General features: G+C 41.1%; 1 protein-coding gene and 1 long non-coding RNA gene across 5 annotated transcripts; one reads left to right on the forward strand and one right to left on the reverse strand.

Moving 5' to 3' along the window:
* The first annotated feature begins 47 nt into the window (after positions 1-47).
* On the forward strand, positions 48-24,386 carry LOC125709256 (uncharacterized). 2 transcript variants are annotated; one of them, XR_007382667.1, is made up of 4 exons: positions 48-152; positions 833-924; positions 19,960-20,100; positions 23,747-24,386. It is a non-coding gene; the product is annotated as an uncharacterized LOC125709256 (long non-coding RNA). The 2 variants fall into 2 exon arrangements; XR_007382668.1 differs by having other exon boundaries at positions 19,979-20,100.
* Positions 5,411-13,751, reverse strand: pdcb (phosducin b). Of its 3 annotated transcripts, XM_048977526.1 has the most exons (5): positions 12,311-13,751; positions 9,908-10,717; positions 7,810-7,871; positions 7,103-7,251; positions 5,411-6,239 (listed from the first exon to the last, which is right to left on the reverse strand). In XM_048977526.1, exons 2-5 carry the CDS (start codon positions 10,042-10,044, stop codon positions 5,721-5,723), a joined length of 867 nt encoding a protein of 288 aa, XP_048833483.1. In that variant the 5' UTR covers positions 10,045-10,717; positions 12,311-13,751; the 3' UTR covers positions 5,411-5,720. The 3 variants fall into 3 exon arrangements, with proteins under 3 accessions (XP_048833483.1, XP_048833484.1, XP_048833485.1); XM_048977527.1 differs by lacking the exon at positions 12,311-13,751 and having other exon boundaries at positions 9,908-10,806; XM_048977528.1 differs by lacking the exon at positions 12,311-13,751 and having other exon boundaries at positions 9,891-9,975.
* Positions 24,387-25,446: the final 1,060 nt, after the last annotated feature.

Genomic DNA, 25,446 nt, shown 5'->3' on the forward strand with positions numbered 1-25,446 from the left:
GTACTGTGGTAGTTGTAGTTTTTTGTAGGATCTGCAGATATCGCGCAAGAGGATTTGTTTTGGTGAATTTGTTTGCTTCTGTAGTTTTGAAATGACTTTCAGTGCGAAAAGAAATCGTTTCGTTGAATACATGAAGTAATAAATACAATCCGGTAAGTATTTAAAGGAGGGGAACAACATTCCCGGATAAAATGATTCATGCACCTTAGCTATCACTGATTTGTCAACATTTGTTACTAATTCACAAAGCAAGTTTGTTTTAAAGATAAGGTGAAAAGCTTCTTGGATTTGTGCGGCCTTCTAAATTTGCAGAGTTGCCGACTTTGGTCGGCTGGGTGGCGTGAGATTTTCAATTTGAGTCAACTGGTCAACAAGGGGGGCGGCATGGTGGTGCAGTGGATGGATGGTCAACAAGGCTTCTTTGGTCTTTCTGGATAGTTGTATGGCTGTAGCTGTTCCAGATGTGACCTCTGACCCTAGATATAACATTGTGGGAAATCAAGGGTATGTTAAGGTTGTCGTTGTTGGGATTTGGGTTTGTTCCATAGAAATCAATGGACTGTCCCCACAAATATATGAATACAAAGAGGTATGTGGGGCTCAGTGGAATAAGTCTCTGTGCCTGTGATCAAAAGGTGCTTCCAGGGTCTCTCAGTGGTGTAATTCTGTGAGTAGGAGGAAGAACCCAGTCTTGAAACACTGTCATATTCCAGCTTTGTTATGCCAAGAACAAAGCGGCGTGTCTCAGACACTGGTGCACCTGAGGACACGTCCAGGACCAGGACTGTACCAAGACGAAGGTGCCCTGATAAGCCTTGTTATGAATTCCTAGATTTTCATCACCTGTGTCCTAAAAGCAGCTGTAGCTTCTGTGAGTGCCGGCATGCAGCAGAACGCCTGTTCACACTCTGCGGAAGTCAGCAGGTGAGTACGAACTTGGCCAATACAACCTTGCCTATGGCTACATGTGACAGTGCCATCAAGTCAAGGTAGATGGCTGTGGGTGTACAGTAAGTGACCAGGCATGCAGCTGCTGTGACACAGATGTGACATAACGCTGCGTGTGCAGGTTTTTGCTGCAGCTTCCTAATTAGGTCACTAATTAGAGGACTGATTGGCTGAAGAGTCCGCACACCTATGTTTGAACAGCTGACCTAAAAGTTATCCCAAAAACCTGCATGCACACCGGCCCTTTGCGGATAAGAGTGCCCACCCCTGATCCAAGTGGACTGTCTGGCTGGGCGGAAGCAAAAACGTGGCCCATCAGTGGCTCCCCGAGGACCGGGTTGGGAAACACTGCTCTATGTTTAATTGGCAGATGTATGCAAGGTGGCAGTGATTCTGACTTGATTTGCTTTGCACGTCTTTTTTCTGAAGTTGCAGCTTTGGTTGGCATGTTGGCTACATCCCGACTGGTTTTTGGCGTCGTACTGGGAACCATGCTGTACTGCCCCCAGTCCTCTTGTTTTGTAATAAAATTCTACTTTTCCTGACCCCTTGTCTGTGAGTTACTGGAGCTAAATGCCAAGCTTGACATGATGATGGCACCCAAAGAGCGGCTTGAAGAATGGCCTGCAGAATATGACCATGTTCAAGAATACTTTGGTTCTACTGTAGTTAACGTTTTTTTGTATTTTCTGCAATAGTTGTGACATGGTTCCAGCTTTTACCCTCAAACACTCAGCTGTCTGTTAATGTGATTGGTGCCAGAGACTAAACAAATGTTAGAATTTGTGATGCTTTTAAAATTAGCGTTTTGATCTGACTTTTCCCCTATTCTGCAGTTCAATTAAACCACAGTGTAGGGTCCTCAGTTATCAGACTGCAGTGTTTCGCAATGCAGTGCTCTGGCACTAGGTGGTGCCCTTGGCTCTTATGTGTCCGTGACAACTTAATGTTTGTGAAACTTAAGCTGTTATTAGACTGATGCTTGCCCTAGATAATGCATGGTTAAGACCAGGACAGGACTGTGAGCCCCCATAATCTGCCTGGTCGAGTTATTCCTCTAATTAGTGGTACCCCACCCTGGTCTACGGATTTTACCACTAACATCCGCCCCAGTTGACAAATGTCCACCCTGAAATCAAGTCACTAAGATGGGGTGTTTGAAGATGCCTCATCAGATACAGGATATTTTAGTATGTTTATCCAGTGATTCCATTTATATTACAATCTATATAATAATGATCTATATCATTGAATTATCTATACTGCAATAATATCTGTAAGGAATACATAACATGTAATTCATTTTCAGCTGTTCTATTTTGAACTTTATTCAGTAATATAGTAATATTCAGTTCTTTTGTTTTTCCCGTTAACTTTAGCGTTCCATGCCTTCTATTTCAAAGGAATTCTGTCTATACTGCGCATAATTTTCAATCGATAAGGTAATGCCTAAAAATACCTTTTGACTCTGATATGTGTAAATCCAGATTCATCCAGAATGCTACAGGGGTGATCGTAGATCTTAATTATTTCATATTTCATATCCTTAACGACAACACCTGACTTGCTCAATAAAGCAGAGATGTTTGCGTGAGAACACATCATCTTCAGAAGCCGTCTTTGCGGTGGGACGGCTCTCATTTATGTTTTGGGGGAAAAAATGCTAGGAGCGCTCCCTAACCCTTTATTTATCTCTGCCTTCCCAGCTACTCGCTAAGCATTTCTTTGTTGTTGAGGAGCCGTGACAGCTGCCTTAATTGCTTTTCTTGCCACAAGCTTCTTTCTGCTGGTTTCCGGAGGTTAATGCTAAGGTCAGCCGAGAGTCTGAGTCAGAGAAAGGCCAGGTCCAAGTGATCCTGCCAAGAAGGTTTCAGATTTTGAGCCGTTAATAACGGTACGGAGTGTGACGCTTTAAGCAGGTGTTATGTCAGTCCAAATGGAAACTCCTTAAATGCAACATATATTATGTATCTATGCCACCAATCTGTCATGCTCACCAGGGAACGGAACGGTGATCGTGCGGGCAGGAAGGCAAGGAACAGGCAAGAAGGCGAATATCAGGGCAAACTAGGGGTTTATTGCGGGGCTAGGGCAGGGCAGGACACCGACGCACAGCAACATCAATAACAGACGAGGAGCTGAGGTAAGACACAGACTGAAATAGACAAGACTGATCAAAATAATCGGACACAGCTGAGGACGATTAGGGACGCACACGTGGGTGATCAGGGGGCGTGGCACACACGAGGAGCATACGAGCCGGGCATGACACAATAAATGTCAATTCGGTTTTATTTTTGCATCCATTGTTTGTGCAAACTCTAGCGATTTACAATACTTTACCCAAGGGGATGATTTCAGAAGGTATACCCTGATCTATCTCCAAAGATTTTTTACATAACTGCTTCCTGTATGAGCAGCAGTACCGGCTGAGTATCAACTGCAGTTCAGACTGGGTAATTCCTCTGAAGCTAAGTGGGTTTGGTCCTGGTCAGTACCTGGATGAGCAGCTCCCAATGTGCCTGCACCAGGTATTTGGCGTTCTCCATTGCTTGGTTCTGGTGTGCTGGGAACTGGAGGGAGCAGAAATGTGACCTGCCCAGGGGCCCCTGACCACATCACGATGTCATGAGACATTGCTCAAGGATAAATCTGTCCTTATAAGGCTTCTTGGTTTTTTTGTGTGTAAAGTGCAACCAGCATTGGAATGAATGTTACCTTAATGACTGGATGCTAAAATAAATAATGCATTAGTCATTAGTCCTCCTATACGAGACTGTGCAGCCCCCCCTCCTCAAAGTGTTTTGAAGGTATCAGTACCGTGTCACTTATTTCTGTGTTCATCCCTCTGCTGTGTGGCTCTGCTGGTTTTCAGTTGGTTTGGATCCTGCAGTTGGGAAAGTGGTCATACAACTGCGGGGCCCATCGGCGGGTCTGTTGGCCCCTAAAACTCGCTCTGGCCTTCCGGAAAAATGGCGGTCCCTCTGCTCTGACCCTCAGTTTCACTCTCGCTTGCATATATTTGTGTGTTTCTCTTAGGGAAGATGAATGAAGATTGAACATCATTATTTTGGCTGCCTGTACAATGACGTTGTATGTATATTCTAGCTGCTTCTCAGGGTCATTGGCACTTAACTTATCCATTACAGACTGTGAATCACATGCCATGGACAGAGTGCCAAATGGAAGTCCTGCCACTTACAGTGGCCTAAATATTCACCTGAGTGACACCTTTCTCCAGCACATCTTACACAGACTTTAAATATTTACTTTTCTTCATGACATTTGTTTGTTACTGTAAAATATGTAGAAATGCGTGCACAGTTTTTTCAGTAATTTTATTGTAATTGCTTAAGTGTTGGACTGATGGCTTGCAATATGCTTTTTAAGTATGACACATCATACCTGAATTACGGAAGATCCGATGCACAGACTGGTATTCCAGTGGTTACACGCTAAGGTATTTTAAGACTGAATGCAGTAAGGATATTAAAAGCTTAGGTCTTGGCTATTCCGCCTTACACTGAAGTGGTGCTCAGGAGGTGTGTGCGCTGTGATGGCGGGATGTTGTTGGGACATGCTCTTGCGCTGGGTGGTGGGGAGACTCATTGCACGAAACTTACTTGGCATAAGTGCAGGGGTTTACTTGAAGCGCTTTTTAAATGCGTGTCCAAAACAAGCCGCCTCTCTCTCTCGTCAGGGAAACAGATGGAGAGGCACGCTTTTAAATTACGAGAAGAGGCGTGTTCTTTTCTCCCCTTTGGATGTAGAGCACATACCATGCTTTTCATCAGTTTTATTCAGTTCTGTTGAGGCATGATAAATGAACGGAAAAAACATATTCTTCAGATCTAAGAACTGCGATTCAAATATAACTGTCAGCTCTATTTTCAGTTATTAAAACTGGCAATTATTCTCTTCTGAAATACCATATCACTCTCTCATTTGTAGTGAGTCCAGAGTTTGATCTGCAATATTTTAGAAAATGTCATTATTAGTCTTCGGCATGCTTTGCCCATTTAGTGGCTACACACGCTCTTATTTAACAGGCCTAATCTTTAAATTGTGACTAAACGAGCCCTGACCGCAAAAAGTCAGCAATGTGAAGCATGCATTAGCTTGTGCTCTGTCACCTGTCTGTCACACCCACGTACAACACGGGCTGTGCTCTCTTATAAGTGCGGTCCTGCTGTTACATGCACACCTCGAATCATACAGCATGCATCATGGCGATAAGCTGGGTTTTAAACACTAATGTCAAGAAACTGAATCACTTTCAAAGGAAACGCTCCTGAAATATCGTACAAGAGGCATATAAGCTCTCTGTGCATGTCATCCCAGAATTCCACAACAGAGAGAAAAAAGTTTGTCAGGTTGTATACACACACACACTGTAATTACATTCTTATAGCAAAAAAATCAATCTTTTCTACAACTCTTTATATATTTATTATAACTTATTATTTCATCTTATAGTTTCAGTCAAGATACATTTAAATGATGATTTTGACAAACTGCAATATTTATCAGTCAATATTGAAAGTATTGACAGCAATAATGAGTTTTAGGCTGTTCACACTCAGGAAGCATCGTGAATGACCTTTTTACATTTCATTGATGAGGTATTCTGTCATTAAAGGGGCTCTGATGGAGAAAGGTCACCCCTACCTGTTCATAGAGAACAGTCTTTTGACAGCAAAAGTTCTGCTACATTGCCCTATAAGAAGAGTAGTGAAATATTCTGTGAGACTCCCTCTTGAAAAACCACGGCTTCATTCCACATCAGCTTCTTCCTCATCTTTGACCTCAGCCGTCAAGTATTTTGTTGGCAGCAGGCCGTACTCGTTCAGGAACGCCTCCACATCGATGGCGTGGAACTCCGCATTGAGCTGTTGGGTGGCACACAGGAAGTTGCCCAAAAGCTCTCCCGCCTTGTACACCAGCAAAGCGGGCAGCACATTGTCTGAGAAGCGGTCACTCGCCCCGGTGCTTGAAGCCTTGATCTTGCAGAACTTGACGCTGGGGTATTCGGCAGCCAGGTAGGTCAGGCAGTGGTTGAGAGTCTCACAGCCCTTGATGCTGTCCTTGTAGATGTGCACCACCACTACAGTGAGACGGTGCTCTTTCTCGATGGCGTCCAAGAAGGCCTCCCCGCTCTCCAGCTCATACAGGCGCTCAAACCTGGGTCCGAAGCTCAGGCGTTCATGCATCTCCTGCATGCACTGCTTGCGGTACTTGCGCAGGAACTGCTCATCCTCGTCCTTGATCAGCTTGTACTCCTGCATGTTCATCTGTCAGGCCAACCATGCACATAGTGTGTGTATGTTTATATTACTTTGTGGGCACCAAACGTCCCCCACAATGTAATATAAATCGGTTACTTTGATGTTGTGGGGACCTTATGGTTAAGGTTAGGGCTAGGTTGGGTTTAAGGTCGTCGTGTTGGGAGTAGAGTTTTCCCCATAGAAATGAATGGAGAGTCCCCACAAAGATATAATTACAAACCTGTGTATGTGTGTGTATGTGAATATACCTATTCGGATCCCGGTACTAAGAAATTGTCAGGGCTTACAACAAATTTTAAATGCAGGAATTTTCTTAAGATGCTATGTATTTTGCTTATGATCTTAAATACATTACTTGACACTTGACACATGACACAATAGTACAATTTTCTCCCTGAACTGGAATCTACTGTCTTTTTTGAAACACGTCAAAAACCTCTGCTACCTGCCGCTCACCTTAAAATGTTTACCAGCATCGATTCTGGGCCTCTTTGCATATTGGATTTTGGAAACGGCCCACCCCCCCGATATTGTAGAGAAAGTCATTGTTTTGTCCTTCCGTCCTTTTGTGATGGTAAATGGCTTATTAATATCGCAGGCCTCTCAGGTATTTGTGTGGGTGTTTATGAATGGCAAGAACACAGAGAATATGCTTGTGTTCCTGGAAAGTGCATTCCTGCTAGCTTGCGACACAAGGAATCACAGGATTATTCTCGTTGATGAGGGTGAAACTGATGCATCGTTGAAATTTTGAAATTTTTTTACTTTCCTCTGTATTTCTGTTCTTGAGCATTGGAACTGTACTTTAGCAATGGAAGATGATGTCAAAGGGGTGCATATTGATAAGCACCCTGTGCGTCTCCACTGACCTTGCGGTTGGGAGTTTCTCGGGAGTCGCCTTTGGATCTGTTAGGTGAAGACATCTGCCGGAGGAGCTCGCGCTTGCTGGGAGGCTGGCCGTCCCGGTCTAGACTCTCCAGTTTGAACTTCCTCCAGTCGTTGATCACCCCCTTGGGACCTTGAGAAATTTAAGAGGAGATGTCAAATGATAAAACCCACCATCGCCACTCTCTCTCTTTTGGGGACATTTTTGCTGTAGGCTTTGAATAGCCTCACATGGACAGGGGCCGTACAAGACGGGCAGACTTGGGATTGTCATGAATCGTTGTGAAAGTGGTTTGGTGTCCTGTCAGCTTCACGAAGGCTGATGGACGGAACACGGACGTGTTCGTAAGACTGTTCCTTAATCCAAGCCTGGTCAGCAACAGGAGAAAATCTGCTTAGAGTGCCTGTCAGCTGGCCAAATGCATCATATCACAGCAGCCTCTTGCCGCAGTGTTTTCTCCTACGGGACATAGTATGGACTGCAAACATCTGAGAGTGTGTGGCAGCTGTTTATGTTAGCACCGTAAAAAGGTGTGTTTCTGGGGATGCAGGGTGCACGCCTTCAGTGTTTATACTGCTGACACATTTCATACTTTACTGGTAATGATGGCCACTGTTTGAACTGCCCTCTATCAATGTCAAACCAGAGTTCCCATTCATTCATCCCACAGAAATAATAACTTCCTGATACCTGTGTGGCTTGTAGATAGTTCATCCTCAACCAGAGCAAGGCCTGACATTTCTCTGGGTGAACTGTGAAGAAACAAGAAGAATGGATTTGTATACTTGTATCGGTTTTCAAACATCTGCTCAGTTGCCTTGTCTGAGCCCAGTGGGCTGAAGTATCAGTCCATGGGATGCAGGCCAGGTCACTGTATATACCGCTAATTAATTACATTTAAATCTTAAACAATTAAAGATACTGTATACTTCCAAATTGATCTCTGCAATGTACTGCAGGTTTGTGTCAATAACATTTAAAGATATTTAGGTTGACATGGGATTATGAGTTTGCATCCAATTTGTGTAATTGGTGTTCGTGCCGTGGTAAGCCTGTGGTCATCTTGTTTTCTGATTGATGGCTGTGGGGGGCTGGAATCAGCCTGGTGTCAGCCTGGTATCAGCGGATGCTGCTCACAATGACTGCTGTGTGTTAGTGAAGCCTCAACATTCAACATTCTAGCGCAAGAGTATCATTACTAATACGCTTGTAAGTTAAGGAAATTCTTCTTTTTTAAAATGCAACCTCAGACATGATTGTCATAATATATAGTACCACCTTGTTTGTTTCTTGACTAAAATAATCCATCCATCCATCCATGTCCTGTCTTCAGAAGCAAAGTATACTAGGCAAGGACCCCTATTACAGAATTCCTGTCAAGTGCAGGACTCACACTGACATACCAAATCTCCATCCCTTTCTGGACGATGGAAGGAAGCCGGAGTATAACAGAGAAAATGTGCACAAACACAGAGAGATCATGCAAACTCCCAAAGCATCATCAGACTAATTATTATGTTTCGCACCAGATGTTTTTTTTTGCTTTTGCTGGCCATTATAAATGAAATTTTAATTGTTATTGTAAAAAATGATACATGCTTGATGTGCAATATAGTGAACAAAAAAATGAAGGCTTGGTTTAAAATTCCTATGCCTAATCAATTGATTTTTAATTGAGTTTTTTGTTAAAAGAACAACAATGTATTTTCATTTAATTAGTTTCAATTCAGCATACGTGAAAATAAATATTGAACCCATTGTCCGTCAGTTTACATCAGGGGTGTTTCAAACCTCCACAAATTCCGCGAGAATGAGTATTCGGACGCCTTAATTCTCACTAATCAATTTGTAGCACCTTTCCATTCTGAAACGAAAAACATTCAGAATGATATAAACGTCACATTTTGGATGGATGCTCTTCCAGTCTGGGTTATGACGCCGCTTCCCCTCCCCACTGCCCCACCTTTCAAAATATATTTTTGCAAGTTTCGTAAAATACTACGCATTTGGTTTAAAATAATCATGAATCACATCTTAGCATATCTTTCACATCAAGCAAATATAGCCAACTTATCTAAAATACATGTATAAAGGTTTCTGAACTCTTCATATATGCATGGACGCCTGGCCGGTATACCGATACCAGTACTATAAACCAGTACTGTAGCCTTTTTGTACAGCACAAAAAACATGAAGCATGAAAAATACAGCATGTATCTATTTATAGTTTGTTTTACTCAATAATGTATCACAGTGATGAAATACAAAGCCATTGGATATACTGGCTGTACTGGAAATCTAACTGGCAAGTGAACAACTTTAGTCTTCTATCTTTTAGTTACTTAAAACAACAAAGCTAACTTTTCTTTTAATGGATAAATGCAACACAAAACATTACAGATGCAACCTTGATATTTAAAAATATAGATAATATTGCATTGAACACGCTTTAATCATCTGTGCATCATGTTCTTGCTGCTGTATGTGCCAGAATTTTCCCCTGGGATCAACAAAGTTATTCTTAATCTTCATCTTATATTACAGTACACACTCCATTGTTCTACATGAGAATACAGCTCAACAAACAAAATATATTAACTTGTGTGTAAGAAGATACTGGAAAAAACACAAATAAATACTGGCTACAGTGCTGACTGATTAGACGACCAATAAATTGTAACTTAGAATCAATAATCAGCCATTATCTTTAGCTACATTTGTTCTTCTGCATATTCATGTTTTTGGCAAAGCCTGCAATTCTGCTGACTTACTGTGGGGTTGGACTTACTGTGGATTTCCTCCTTCGGCTGGTCGTGCTGACTTAGTGGTTACTTGTTCTTCTGTATGAAAGTGAGTGTTTAGGTTGGATGGGCAGGGCCAAGGGGGAGCTTTCCCAGAATAAGATACTGGAATCTTGGTGACCATCTTAGAAACAGTACATGCAAACTAAGAGGATTGTGGAGGAGGTATTAGTCGATAGCTCTCAATTAGGCTGTGGGGGGCGGTTAAATTAAAAAGGAGCAGGAACTGAAGCCCTCTCACTTTCCATGAGGACAGATAGGCCAACGTCACAGGTGGTAATCAGGTGCAAGAATATCACTATATCTCTCTGGTCAAGAGTCTGCATGCTGCCTCTTCCTGTTTGCATTTTCACTGCCTCTTCCTGTTTGCATTTTCACCGCCTCTTCCTGTTTGCATTTTCACTGCCTCTTCCTGTTTGCATTTTCACCGCCTCTTCCTGTTTGCATTTTCACTGCCTCTTCCTGTTTGCATTTTCACCGCCTCTTCCTGTTTGCATTTTCACTGCCTCTTCCTGTTTGCATTTTCACCGCCTCTTCCTGTTTGCATTTTCACCGGCTCTTCCTGTTTGCATTTTCACTGCCTCTTCCTGTTTGCATTTTCGCCGCCTCTTCCTGTTTGCATTTTCACTGGCTTTTCCTGTTTGCATTTCCACTGCCTCTTCCTGTTTGCATTTTCACTGCCTCTTCCTGTTTGCATTTTCACTGCCTCTTCCACACACAGCCTTCCTCCATACGCTGGTTTCTTCACTCCTGTCCCAGTTGCTTTTTCCTTCCTTTGTCGCTCATTCCACATATTTCTGTTCGCAAGAATGAATGTCAGACAGAAAGACATTAGGATCTATGCGATATAAACAGACTTACTTATCCAGGCAGTCGAACGTCTTGCCCATGGTCGGTCATTAAAAAAAGTAATTTGTTATGTCTTGAGGGAGGAATGTTGACACCTGGAACACCTCCCTAAAAATGTGCAAGAACTCCACCGCATGACAACCCTTCTTGATGTAGTACGTTACTCTATAATAATCAGGCTGTGGTCTATATGGGAACCCTTTATGGATTCTTCTTGAAAAACGTAATTGGTACGTTTTAGTAAAAGCGACTGCAGAATAACTTCCTAGAATCCAACTTCCAGCTGATTTTGATTATGCATAAAACCATTTTCACTTGTTTATTTGCAGTATCTATTGTGGCGTTGAGTTAGATTTGCTTCTATTGCTTTTTTCTTTAGTTTTTTTTTAATCATTGTACCTGTTGCTGTTTTCTGTCTGCTAGATGCCACACAACATTTTGTTGTAGACAATACACTAACAGTACAGCCTTATTCTATCCTTGTCTTATATCTGTCTTCTGGAATGTTTGCTTTAACAGGTCTTTTTCTCAAGCCGGTTTTGTATCTCATTTGTCTAAACACACGGTCTAGATGGTTATTTCTATTTTTGGATCACAATAGCTGTTACTCTGTGTATAAACACTTTTTAAAAACATTTTTGCGCGAATGATTAATTAAAGCCTAATATGGTTGACAAGGGCGACAGACAGCTTTTTGTAGATAAGCAGGCACCTGATCTGGTTAAGCACTTTGCAGCTGATCTAAGGAAGCTTATGCTCAATAAGTTGATAGAGCACACCTGCATCAGCAGTGGATTCAAAAACGTCAAACACGGACACAACTGAGCGCACAACAGTCTACTACCAAACTACCAACTACCAAAACAATCCTGAGCAAATGTTGTTCCTGAATTGTGTTCCTGGCCTTGTCAGAATCCACATCTAACCTATGTATTCCAAATAGACCTGTTTCCTTCCCTTTGGGATCCCCTTACATATTTCTTGTAACTGACACCACCTGGAGATCCTGAAGATCTGATAAGGGTGCCGGATACACCAGGGCTGGCTTCATGCACTGTCTGAGAGCATGTCCAGGCACCGTCTAAGATCCAGACCAGTGGACCGCGAGTAGCAGAACACTTTCCAGTATTAGGCCTGCAGTGACCTAATATTTACCCAGGGAGTCCCAAGATGAACGTCTATGTGAGTAAAATGCTTTATACTCAAATGGCTCATGTAATTGCTAAGCATTCCTTTTTGTATTGCAAATTAGGATTTTGCAAGTTATTTTCCCCTAAAATATACTGAATAGATTTTTACACTGTACTAGCTTGAGGAAATGCATATCTTACACGACCTGGGATCGTTTTTTATTGTGTCTGCTACAAAAATTGAGTACTATTTTTAAGTATGTAACACACCCCCTTATCTTAATGCATTTAACCACTAAACGTGTTTCATAAAGGAAATTGCTAGAATAAGTGAATAAATATGTAATCGCGTACCGAATCATTAAACTAGGCGTGAACCATCTGCAGTGACAAGCTTAGAAAGGTCCTCACCTGCCTCTTCTGACTAATCATGGAGCTTACGATGTTCCTCGTGATGGTGTCAAGTCCATCCTTAGGTGAGTCGTGCGGGAAGACAGCACTGCTCCACGCAAGCATGTCAACGCACGGCATGGATTATTCTCTCATTTCAGAACTTCCCCTATTCGACTTTTTCAGTTACTTGGGGGCATGGTTGCTAAAGCCCTCCAGACTCTTGTAAAAGGCAGATAATTATCTAATTAGCTTTTTGACCTCGGGCATGGGATAGGCATCATATTTAAATATTTTATAACATGAAACATGGACACTGTAGCCAACCGCTTCCATGTTCTATTCTTTTGAAGAATAATATTTTTCATACTGCCATAGCAAAAATACTTCGCCTTCTGGGCTAGTCACGCGATTGCAGTACTCCCACCAGAGAATTTATTACTATCATTGTCACCCTTGCGTGTGCAGGATACAGTACATCAGCGCCTAACTATTCCCCTTCAACTGATTAGCTCTGTTCATGCATGTGATTATGATTTTGAATTCCAAGAATCCATAAAGATCTTCCCCTGTTGTGGAATACCCCTTAAGTTAGATATCATGGAATGCTTCTGTGAGAATACCTTGTGTCACAAGTAAAGTCTTGCAACACTCTATAGTGATTGCACCCTTAGAGATGCGGGGAATCCTTCGTGTTTCTCAGTCCAAAGTTATTCCACTTTCCAGGCTCCATAGCTTAAACATGAAACTGAACTACGACACAGACTTGTCAGTAAATAAGGACCAGCTCCTAGGAACTGTGAAGAAAGGTCTATCTGGGTGCATCCATATGTGTTTGCTCAGGGTAAGAACTGCTGCTGCTGCTAGATATTGGATTATGATAGCATGCTACATATGAATAGGGAGTTTTTATACATCGATTTTATCTGAATGTTGTCTTTCTGTCCTGACAAGCCAAACTTTCCAACCACCATAGTGATACAATCACAGGGAGCCATCAAGTGCCCTTAAAAACAGTTCCCTCTTCCTGGTGGCAGAAATCTGTGAGACCATTATCTCTGTCATCTGTTTTCCTCTGACAAGAAAATGTTTTGTTTCATGCAGTCCCTTCATTATGTAATTTGTTGATGGGCTTCCTATTGAGCAGTACCGGGCCCACAGTTATAAAGAAGCTGCATAGAAACCATTCTATATTTGGTTTAACATCATTTCAGAAAAGTTTGGAAGTGTGATTCATAGCAAATGAATGTACACACACACACACACACACACACACACACAAAAGTGTGTATGCCTCTCTCCCAGTCAGGAGTCCTCTTGGGGCAGATGCAAATGTATCTTTCCAGTAGTGTTAGTACTAGGGATGTGGCATAAGAAACTAGAAATTTGTGAATGTAGTATAAGTGGGTCAAGAGTAACAAACACGGGCATGTCCTACTTTTAAATATTTTTAAATGGGGGGGCATTCGAGAGAGACTAGGGCCATGTCCACACGTACATGGGTATCTGTAAAAATTTTGCCTTTTCTATGTATTTTGGCCGTTCGTCCACATGCAAACAGCGTTTTAGATAACTGAAAATGAGCTTTTATAAAACACTGTCCACGGTGAAGCTTTTCGGAAACTCCGTTTCCTAAGCTACATTTTTACTGCCGACAGTTCTTGGCTCATACCATCAGAATGTGTGCCATTATCTATTTTGTTTGACATCAGAGTGTGAGCCGTTTGCTGTTACCATGAGCCGTTTTTGCTAGCTCAGAATTCAAGATGACTGCGCCCTTTATCAACAGAAGTTATAGTTTTACACTGTTTATTAGCACTTACGTCTTATTTGTGGCTGATTAAATCGGTCATACACACACTACTGTCCAAACGCTATCTGTTGACATGTTGCTGTTGTTTTTTTATGCGCAAAATACCGCATAATTTGTTGTTATCCGCAGATATCGCTAATGTTGGTAAATGGAATGCAGCATTAGCCTAGCAGAACTGTAATAAGGCTTCTAATTGGCCAACACAGCTCTACGGTTAAAGTTACATCGCCGCCTGTTGCTTTGGCATGCTCTTTACAGTGTGTTTAAATATTTTCTTGTAGACTGTGATTTTTCTTTTATTATTAATAATGGAAGAGGAAGAACACCATTGTTAAAAATACCCATGTGTGTTTGGACAAGGCCTTTAACACTTGTAGGCACTGTCACTAAAGGATCCGAGTCAAATGTGATAAATTATTAAAGTAAAAAGGACCCACCGCCAAACCTGAACTCTTACCGGTTATAGAAAGTTAAGGCGCATCTCATGTATTTGCATAAATTTTCATGAAATGGCCGATTTTCTTTAATAGTCTGTATTGACACTGGCAAAGAACTGAACATACACGTTTCTTTGTATTTGACTTGCTTTTAGTTAGTTTTCGGTTTTAGTCCACGATTAATTTTTAGTTACTTTTGTATTTGGCTGTGCACGTGCGAATCCATGGTTGGCATCCTGCAGTGACAGTTCCCGTCAGGTCCAACAGAGTAACATCTCCAGTTCTTACGGTACAGTAGAAAACGGGGACTGTCATGTTTTCAGAATTTTTGTATTAACTTGGTACCGAAGTATTGCGTTTTGGTAACACCTGTAGTGGAAAGTGGAAAGTGAATTAGTGTCAATTGTGGATTGACCGAAATGGTTTATACGTGTGGAATCATAATATTCATATTAAATTACTTTTTCTTCAGAAATGTGTCAGTTGCGCTAATTGAATTCGGAAAACCAGTGTAAGTGTTTGTATTGTTTTCCGCAATTAGGCTATCCAATGTTGCTTTAATTTATTGATAACTATATTGTGCAAACCACATGAGGATGTGTTGAATCAATGATGTGTTGAATCTGGCAATAAAACCACAACAGCATGTCTATTATTATTGTTATCCATCCATCCATTTTCCAAACCGCTTATCCTATTGGGTCGCGGGGGGTCCGGAGCCTATCCCGGAAGCAATGGGCACGAGGCAGGGAACAGCCCAGGATGGGGGGCCAGCCCATCGCAGGGCACACTCACACACCATTCACTCACACATGCACTCCTACGGGCAATTTAGTAACTCCAGTTAGCCTCAGCAGGATTTTGGACTGTGGGGGGGAACCGGAGTACCCGGAGGAAACCCCACGACGACATGGGGAGAACATGCAAAGTCCGCACACATGTGACCCAGGCGGAGACTCCAATGAAAAAAAACTCCACTGTATATTACTACCGGAAATTACGCTCTGTTAATAGAATAGAAAGAATGCATCTTAGAAAATTAATTGTTATTGTTATTATTAAACAATGTGAACACGCTGGTGTAAAACTGTCAAGGCCAACTACTGAACTGTACAGGTAAAATAATCAAACACATTTACCTGAAACAAATGTTAAAATTGTTGTAATATATTTGTCCACGTGATGGTGCCATTTCCCACGTTATAATAATCATCAGTAGCCCATCAGATTTTCAAAAGCTGATAACATAAGTTACTGCAAATTCTTTGGTTTCTGTGTTGAAAATCATTGTACCTGTGAGTTATGTGCATGTCTTGTTTTTACATTGTGGTCTAACAGGAAATTACACACCTGGAGAGTATGTAAGTGTACATATGTGTTTGTGTATAAACATTGGCATTGCTGCACAAAGTCCCTTAACACTGATTGAACTTGGTCATTTTGAATCGGTCAAAATAATGGCAAGCAGTTCTGTGACTTCAGCAACTACAGATGCCAGCCTGTGAGGTAAAAACAATATTGCCAGATTGAACCTTTATTATGAAATTAATTATTGATCATTTTAAAGTCGTGTTACTGCATGAATTTGTTTTTTAATATGTACCTCACGTTAAATGAGGTTTTCAAATATATACACAGTGGTTACTTTATTGGCTATATTTACTTGTTAATCCAAACAGCATGCTCCCATCAAACGGCAAATTATGTGGCATCATTGATAGGGTCAAGAAATGTAATTATTGTGCAGCTTAGCATTAGAAAAGTTAATATACATAATCTGAGTAATTTTGAGGGTGGTGTGATTGCTGGAGCCAGGTGAGGGTGGTGTGATTGCTGGAGCCAGGTGAGGGTGGTGTGATTGCTGGAGTCAGGTGAGGGTGGTGTGATTGCTTGAGCCAGGTGAGGGTGGTGTGATTGCTGGATACAGGTGAGGGTGGTGTGATTGCTGGAGCCAGGGCAGGGTGGTGTGATTGCTGGAGCCAGGTGAGGGTGGTGTGATTGCTGGATACAGGTGAGGGTGGTGTGATTGCTGGAGCCAGGTGAGGGTGGTGTGATTGCTGGAGCCAGGTGAGGGTGGTGTGATTGCTGGAGCCAGGTGAGGGTGGTGTGATTGCTGGAGCCAGGTGAGGGTGGTTCTAGCTTGTCTGAAACAGCCCCCTTACTGGGAATGTCACATACACCAGTGTCTAGATGTTACAGAGAAGGGTGTGATGAGCAAAACATATCCAGTCAGTTGCAGTTCTGTCGAGAAAGAAACACCTTGATATTTAGAGAGGTCAAAGAAGACTGGGGAGAGTCTTTAATGCTGACAGGTAGTGCACAAGTGCAAAAATAACACTTCAGTACATCGGTGAGTGGAAAGGCTTGTGCCAATGCACAGCTCACTTTTCTGGAAGCTCTTCTGGAATCACAAGGGGGATTTACTCTGTACCTTTATAATGGTACCACTGAATGCATCAGTTGTTTCCTTGCTATTACAAAGAAGTGCTTGGCATTGTTTCAGGGAATTTTTATCTCTTCCACTCTGCATTTGCATGCGTCATGTGCTGGGAGACAAACTTGCAAGTTCCTGGTTAGTTGAAGTTCCTGTGAGATGGCTGTGCTGTTCTACACTTACTTTGTGCAACCTTTTCCCAAATGTAATGCCGTAATGACTGCAGGCTGCACAGTGCGTGTCTTGCTTTGCCAGACAAATCATGTATGATTAAGATGGGTACAACATCTTGGCTTGGGAGTAATGATCCTGTAGTTGGTGCTATATGCTCTTTCACCCTTTGCTATGCTAACATCCATCTCTGACCGATACTTGTCTGGCAGTATTGGGCGATTAAAAATTAATTTCAGGACTATTTCAAAGGAACTGCTTACCCCATAGGCTGAGTAAACGCATACAGATTTCCCTGGAAGCACAAACATGAAGGAGTGTAGACTGCTGATGGTTGCCAGTCACTCAGACTTACCATTTTGAGAAGAACAACTGGTGAATTGGTTCTGGGCCCAGGAGCTGCCCGGGGGAGGGTCCTGGTGGGAGGGGTTTGTGGGTCATGGGGGCCTGGTTGAAGGAATTATGTGCAGTGGGCCTGCAGTCAATCACAAGGTAACCATATGCTATAACAGTGTTTCCCAACCCAGTGACCTGTGACCCCAGGCAATCAAGGTTTTTACTAGAGAGTTGGGAGGGAGCAAAAATGTGGACTATCTGGCTGGGAGCTGGCAGGGAGCATTAAGGTAGACTGTCTGGGAGCCGAGAGCACTAGGCTGAGAGACATTGTACTCAAACACTAAGGGCTATTCAACCACACCGGTCCACCTTAAACAGTGTGTGGAGAAAAGGGCAGCACACACCCAGGCACTTCTCAGGTTTCCTTTCTGAGCTTCTGAGTAAATGCTTCAGTAGTATAGTATGTCTGTATTCCCTACTTGCTGTGTGGATGTGCTTGATGGACAGCAGACATATCTGTACAGCTCACAGGTGAATGCTGCTCTTGAATCGTTGGTTATTCTCCTCCATTACAATTAAAATGAGATCGCATTTCCACTGGGTGTTGTATTTTAGTTTTTCCTTCATTTTTAACCTCAAAACTGTTCCATTCCCCAGGGGTGTTTATTTCTCATCCTCTTATGGCGTGATGCACGATGCGATAATGCAACAATGACACAGAGAGCATTACCTGCCTTTTAAAGAATGAGGAACTTGCACATCCCAATAAGATTTCCATTTTTTTCCCCTTTTACAAGTATTCTCTTCCTGGTAAAAGGATTGCGGCTTACAAAGCCCTTGATCTTCAGGAGCAGTCTTATTCCAGTAATAATATGATAATTAAATGAGTCACAAGGGGTCTAGGTTAAATATATTATAAAAACTCATAATTCTACGCAAAACTAAACCTGGCTTCTTTGCCAGCTACATTGAGCCCGGTCTTTTTATCTCTGCCAACAGATAATGACTGAAGGTGTTCAGTAATCAATAAATTAAAAGGATCACAGAAGCCCAAAGGAAGGGGGATGGTCTGTGCTCGTGCCCTAGAGGTTGTTGGTTCAAATCCCAGAGTGATTTCATCATTAGGCTCATAGCCCCCAGTCTGACCCAGCCTTCTTCATTAAAGTGTCTGTTATTTAATAAAATGCAAAGTGGAACAGAGGCTGTCTGTGTACTAACTGGGGCATCAAGCAATTCATCACTCAGTCACACTCATGACGTACTTGAATTTTAAATTTAACCTCAGCTTTACTTACTTACTCATTTTTTACTCCACAGATGAAACCGATTATGCTAAATCATCCCGACTTCCGAGACTGAGGAGTCAATCTCAAAAACATCGGTCAGCTGCTGAAATGCAGGAGTTGTGTAACATGAAAGTACCTTCTCTGCTAACATGGGAATTTCTCTGACAGACAGAAAATTACGTGCAGTCGCTATGTGCCAGAATTGCTGCCCAGCGACTCGAAGGCTTTCCAATCTGTATTTTGGAATGTATGTAGGTTAGATCTTCCGGTCCAACTGCTTTTCCTGGTTATGGATGCCTGGGGGGCCTGGAGCCTGTCCCAGACAGAACAGAGGCCAAGGCAGGGGGACCCTGATTGGGGTGCAATTGCAATGCAGGCAAACACAGTCACACTTTGGGCAATAGAGACACCATTTTATCCAACTGCTTTTTTTAAACTGTGGGAGGAAACCCATGTGGAGTCACATTACAGAACTTGGTCTTTATCCTCAGTTTGGACAACCACTGCAATCAAGGCAAACCCAAAAACAGAACAGGTATGATCCAGATCCGTAACCCAGAGACTGTGAGGTTCCCTACGAGACCATCCCTCTGCCTTTCTCTACATGCTTACATGGAAAGTGAATTAAATTCAGCTCATTCAGGATCAAGCGTATTGTTAGATAAAATAAGACACTTGGCATTTATACAGAGAAATGATATCTTGGTGTCTTACCGCACCCTGTTTTGTCACCCTTAAAGAGCTGCTTAAAAGGTCACTGGAAAATCCCTACTGCTGTCAAAGAGAAAGAAAGAAAGAAAGAAAGAAAGAAAGGCACAAAGAATGACTGAATGAATGAATCTCCTGTCACCTGACCCAACACAACAGAAAAAAACACTACATCTTACTTTTATTTAGAAATACATACCACCCCACACGTTTTATTCAGCAAATGTACTGAGCATGTAGAATTTAACTTAAGTCCTTAAGACCCTAAAAGCCATACAGCCATAATGTATTTGATGAAATGGAGTCAATTGCTGGGTTTAAGCCTGAAAATCCCTTTTAGAGAACTCACTTCTACTAGCCAGCTAAATGTAGGGCTTTAAGTGTGTCTATGATCAAGTCACACGTCAAGGATTTTCACTTTGTGCTGCTTTTCCTTTTTCTTATTTCATTCAAATTGCCTGTTCTTTGTTTATCTTAATTCCCAGGTGTTTCTCCTATTGTTAGGTGCATCTCTGCTTCTTCACTCAGCTTTCTTCCTAAGAACCACGCAGAAGATCCGAAGAACGCCTCTGGCCATCGGCGGTGTTTAGCATCACTCAGACCACGCATCTGCGTGGCCCCCTGAGGTTCGGCCGCCCCCTGTTCTTTTTATTTAGAAGTGTGATCACATGCCATGGATTGTGTAATACAGGTCCACAACGCATTTGATCACCATTTGGTCACTATTTTTGCTTAGTGTATTATGCTTAGATGTTTCATTTCCAATTGATGACTTTAAACATTCTTAAGCACTGAATAATATACTTCACCTGTAATTTAAAAATGTCCATATATGGGAAGATGAATACTTCCTGTATGCATTTTTTTGTATGGGTGGTGTCGTGACTCAGTAGTACGGTGACTCGTGCCTCTAGGGTCACGGGGATTCAGCCTCTGCTCCTGACTCTGTATATGTGACGTTCACTTGTTGCATATGTATAGGTCTCCTTCCAGAAACATGTGGCTGGGTGAACTGGTCTCTCTCAATTGCTACCATACATTGTCCATGAGTAAATACCCTACTGTAGACAACTCTCCCCTGTCTTGGGCGCACTGCTTGACATGATCTGCGAATTCCGTGTGACCACGTACTGGATTATGGCCAGCTATGAAATGTATTTGTGCAAATTCCCTCCTTGTGGAACCGTTTATGAAATGGGGTTTTTAAGCATGATCTACCTGCGTAACCTGGTTAGTTTCATTTGATAAAGATCAAAAATTTTTAAACGAAAGGTGTAACCCCAAAGCTATTCAAGCAACAATGGAGAGTATTTAGATAAATTACTTCCTGTTAGTCACTTATGTGGCCCCCCGAGGAAAGGATGGTGAGGGCATTTTGTTCTAAAAATAGTCCTACTCATGATCAGTGTATAAGGAAAAAAGGAGTGTTAGTGATTTAAATAGCAAACCTTTTGACTTACACATCGTGTAGTTTATTCAGTTTGTCAATACAAAAGAACGCAAAGACTTGCATCACTTTGGTGTGTAGTATGCATTTACACAGTGGGAAATCAATGGTGATTTTCATCATGCGGAGCAAATATTCGGGTGACACACTGATCCGAACGTCGAGAGGCACGTCACGGAGAGGGAGGGAGGGACATGGTTTGTCTCTGTTTGGAACGACTGTATCTGTGCGACATTGGGATCAGGGGATGGAATAGGGATGCATTCTTGGAATCCAGCCCAGTGAGCGAGCAGAACAAACACGTGTTTGAGGTTTGAGAAAGAATCACGAGGTACATTAAACTCAAGGACCACACAAAATTTGGGGGCTCTTCCCACTCGCATGTTTTCAGTTTCTCTAATGAAAATTGCTTTATATCATCAGTATCATACCCTGGATGGGATGCTAGTGTGGAAGAGCTTTAGGGCCACCTGAGAGGGAAGTAAAACATTGTAAAACACTTCAAGGTTGAAGCCGAAAGTTTTGACATTAAAGTTTGACTTTTGAGAAAGACGACAAAATAAACTTTTGAAAAAAAGTTTGAAGTTTTAAGATGGATTATGGTTTATGTGTAGTACCATAGTCCCATTAAACCCTTCACATCTTTGTAGTGAAATTGATTATCTTATTCAGTTATATTGCTACAGAAGAGCATTAGGGCCATCTAAAAGGGAAAAAAATTATGGCTAGGAGAAGCTATTCTTATAATTCAACTGCAACCACAAAACTTTAATCAACTTTAATCTCAAATTTTTCAACTTTTTTTTGAAAGTTATTTATAGTTTATTCTCAAAACTCTCCGTTTTTCAGTTTTTCTCCAAAATCTATTTAAATTTATTTAATCTGTATTTAATTTGGCTTTTCTTTTCAATTTAGCAGCCCTAATACTTTATCGCATGATATTCAGTCATATACATCATTATATGCTAAGGGCACTTCTTCACATAAATCTATTTGTTTTTAAACTGAGGAAGTACTACATAAACTATAGATTTTGTTTATAATACAGATTGTGAGATATCATAAGTCTTCTCTTAGTCATTGACTCTTAGATATACACATGCTGACATTCACCCCTGCAAACAGTAAACGACAACAGGAATATACAGTGAAAATAGCAATTCAAGTGAATCATAGCAGAAACCCAAGTAACTTCTGGTCACTTAGACTAAGACTTTTGCTTTTAAATGGTTTCATGACCTTTACTGTCATGTTGATGGAGCTGCATTTTAGACATTTCCGACGATTAGATTATAGGATTGTCGATTTTGACGTTCGGTTTAGGAGCTGCGCCCTGGCTGGGCTTAGAGAAAATGACGGTGCCCCCTGCATGTACGCTGGTAAACTCTACGTAGATGAAATCACAAAGCTTTATTGTTGGGAGGGCGGAGCGCAAGGCTCTGTTTATTTTACAGGTCAATGAAGATGGAACATTCTGTAAAATTGGCGGCAAATGTAAATTCCAGGCATAACAGCGTGGTTGACATATACTGCTAGTCAAAAGTATTCGCAGACGCTGAGATTTTCTACATTTGCATGTTATTCACTTAACATTTACTGAAAATATACTCGGTGTTCTTTGCGAACAAATAAAGTTACAGTATGTTCAGCATTTGAGTACCTTTATTAGCAAGAAAATGTCTTGTCTTTAATTCATCAAAGTAACCTCCTCTAGCAGTTATGACAGCAGAGAAAATCCGAGGCTTTCCTTCTATAAAGGACATTAAATACTGCTCAGTTTCATGGGAGGAAGCCATTAACTAGTACATTTAACTAGTGCATCACCCCACAACCAGTTAGTAGGATGTCAGACATGCACTGTAACAGACTCTTTCCATTTTATAAAGGAGACTTATTTTGTTTCACTTATATTTTCATTTATAGTTTCCAATGCTTAACAAGAATAAAATATGTTTGTATTACATTTCGTAATCTGATTGTAAGTGCTTTTCATTTACTAATGTATTATCAAAGGTATCATGAAGTAAGAGTTTATTAATAGCTACCAAACAGTAGACCATTATGGCTGAAATATAACAAATTTATGTCTGCTTACTAATGCATACTTGATGTTTTTTAGTTGCAAGTGATTTAGAAATGGTTTAGTAAATTTTTCGTGAGACAAGCATAAGATGTCTTTGCAATACATTTCTAAATTTGATTGTTTTTTTCGATTGTTTGGTTTTATTTTCTAATGTGATTAGTACTGTAACAGTTTATCAAAAGAGTCCACCTTAAACTAGAGTGTTATCGCCACTTCGTAATAACATCTTCCTTTCATTCATTCACTGAGGTCTTCCATGTTGAACGATTGACACACTTATTGCCATCAATATGATGCGTCAGTAACCCTACAGGTATTCCAAATGCACTAGTTATTGTCTGTGTTATGAAAACATTGCACCATGCAATGAACTGCTTATGTTGCCTAGTAGGTTAAGGTAGGTAAATAATTCTTTCCTTGTGCAATTGTCTGTATAATGATTATGATGCAATTCTTCATTCACAGGTTCTCATTGCCGTTAGTTTACTGGTAACTTTAGAAGTCTTATGTAGTTACAGGAAATAGGTCATATGCATGACTTAGACATTTCTTTTAAGACTATATGAGGTAAGCAATCTTGGAAGGGAGTGTTCAGTATGAACATAACCACGTCAGACATTCCTGGCGCAAAGGCATGCAACTAAGTGTTACATTGGTGTGTATGACTTCTGTGTTTCAGAAATTTATCAGTTTTAATTTGTGTTTTTTATGTTAAACCGTCTGTTTCATTTTTCCTCTCAAGGTCACAACTATACATGAAAGAGGGACTGGAGTGGAACAGACTGGCCTGGAGTTACAGACCATACTGCCCCAAATTCAAATTTGTACATATCATATCATATCATATCATATCATATCATATCATATCATATCATATCACATCATATCATAGAAGGTGCCATTGGTTGTCTGCTGTTTTATGCTGAATTATCATTTGAAATGTTTAGATATTTAAGTAAAGTATCGGTAAAGTAAAAAGTGTGGCACGACCATGAATTCAATTCCTCTTCAATTTATTCACAGCCAAAATGTCTAATTCTTGGTGAAATTGTTGTTTTATTTTATTTTTAAATTTGGAATTTTTAAAAAAATATATTTCCTCCCCCTCCCCCCCCCCACTTTTGTGCTGACCCTATCCTCATTCGGTCACTTCACCATCTCACCATCCACACGCTTCGCATTTTAATGATCCTGCTGCAGTGGCATATCATTGCTCTTTTAAAGTAGAGTGTTTGAAGGATGTATATTTATGAAATATAGGCGATATGGTTAATTGCCCAGGACATCACCATCTGAGATGGCATAGCAAACCTCCCTCTGTCTTATGACACACTCACAAGTTATTAAAATTCCTTATACCTCAGGCTTCTATTTTGAAAGAATCTTTGGTAAAAAAAAAAAAAATAGGTAAAAGGTTATATAGGGGCTGCCAGCCCTGGCGAGATGCTGTAGATAATGAAGTGTGAATTTCAAGGAGAATTTCTGGAGCTGAAATAGTTTCCATTGGAATCTGAATGACGTGGGCTGTGACTCTGTGACCAGGAACACGTTGTGCACCTTTGTGTGCCTTTGGGTCACGTGTCACTCGAGCCCCCTGGCTTGTACACCGTACACTGCTGAGTAACAGGAGAGTCTGAAGGGGAAGCGCCCAGAAGATATGCAGGATTTCTGTGCTGTTGATGACCAGCTCAGCTTGGCACAAAGCTTACTGTACCTGCCATCTTTGGCTACTGATGCAATGTTTTTTTTTTTTTTTTAAAAAAGCAGCTAAATAAATGGCATTCATTAAGTAGGACAGAGTTCATTTTATGACATATTATCCTGTCTTTGACTCCTTTGACTCTGTATTGTTTTGTCCATGAGTAGGACAGTCAAGTATTTAATCTTGCAGGGGTGTGACTGACTTTAGAAGTCGGCCACATTGCAACCAGGCATGAATAAGGCGAATTACAATTCTAATCTGAAACTTTGCTTATTAACTTATGCAGTTAATATGTTTTGCCAAAATCTATTGAACCAAAGGGAAACAAAAAGCCACATAAATCTTACTTAGCAGCCAAGACAGAATGAAAACTCATTTATCACTAGGAAGAACTGACTTGCTTGTACACGGCAATTAAAGGACTGAAACACACAAAACAATAGATGTTATGGAAAATGCAGATAAACATAGTTGTCAATTCAAAGTCATGCATAAAATGATGAATTACAATTATAATTCTAAAAATACAATGAGAGTGAGTTACTGGAAAAAATCTCAAGTAAATCAAACATCACTTCTAGGCTCTAAGAGAAAAATGCTGTTATTGCCTCCAGCAACCTGCTATAATCCCATACAGAGGCCAAATTAAAATCACAGGACTCGAGAACAGCAGAAGCACACTTCGGCTTGTGTAAATACGATGGCACGTGTCGAGACGTGTTTCATAAAAGTCAACAAAT

This window comes from Brienomyrus brachyistius, chromosome 15 (assembly GCF_023856365.1).
Source record: "Brienomyrus brachyistius isolate T26 chromosome 15, BBRACH_0.4, whole genome shotgun sequence".
NCBI classification, from domain to species: domain Eukaryota; kingdom Metazoa; phylum Chordata; class Actinopteri; order Osteoglossiformes; family Mormyridae; genus Brienomyrus; species Brienomyrus brachyistius.

Excerpts from the sequence above, each read along its gene's own strand:
- pdcb (XM_048977526.1), bottom strand. The coding sequence starts at position 10,044 with ATGGTCACCAAGATTCCAGTATCTTATTCTGGGAAAGCTCCCCCTTGG. Across the intron at positions 7,872-9,907 it reads GCCGAAGGAGGAAATCCACA|TTCACCCAGAGAAATGTCAG; the intron begins GTAAGTCCAACC and ends GTTTCTTCACAG. Across the intron at positions 7,252-7,809 it reads ACTATCTACAAGCCACACAG|GTCCCAAGGGGGTGATCAAC; the intron begins GTATCAGGAAGT and ends AAATTTCTCAAG.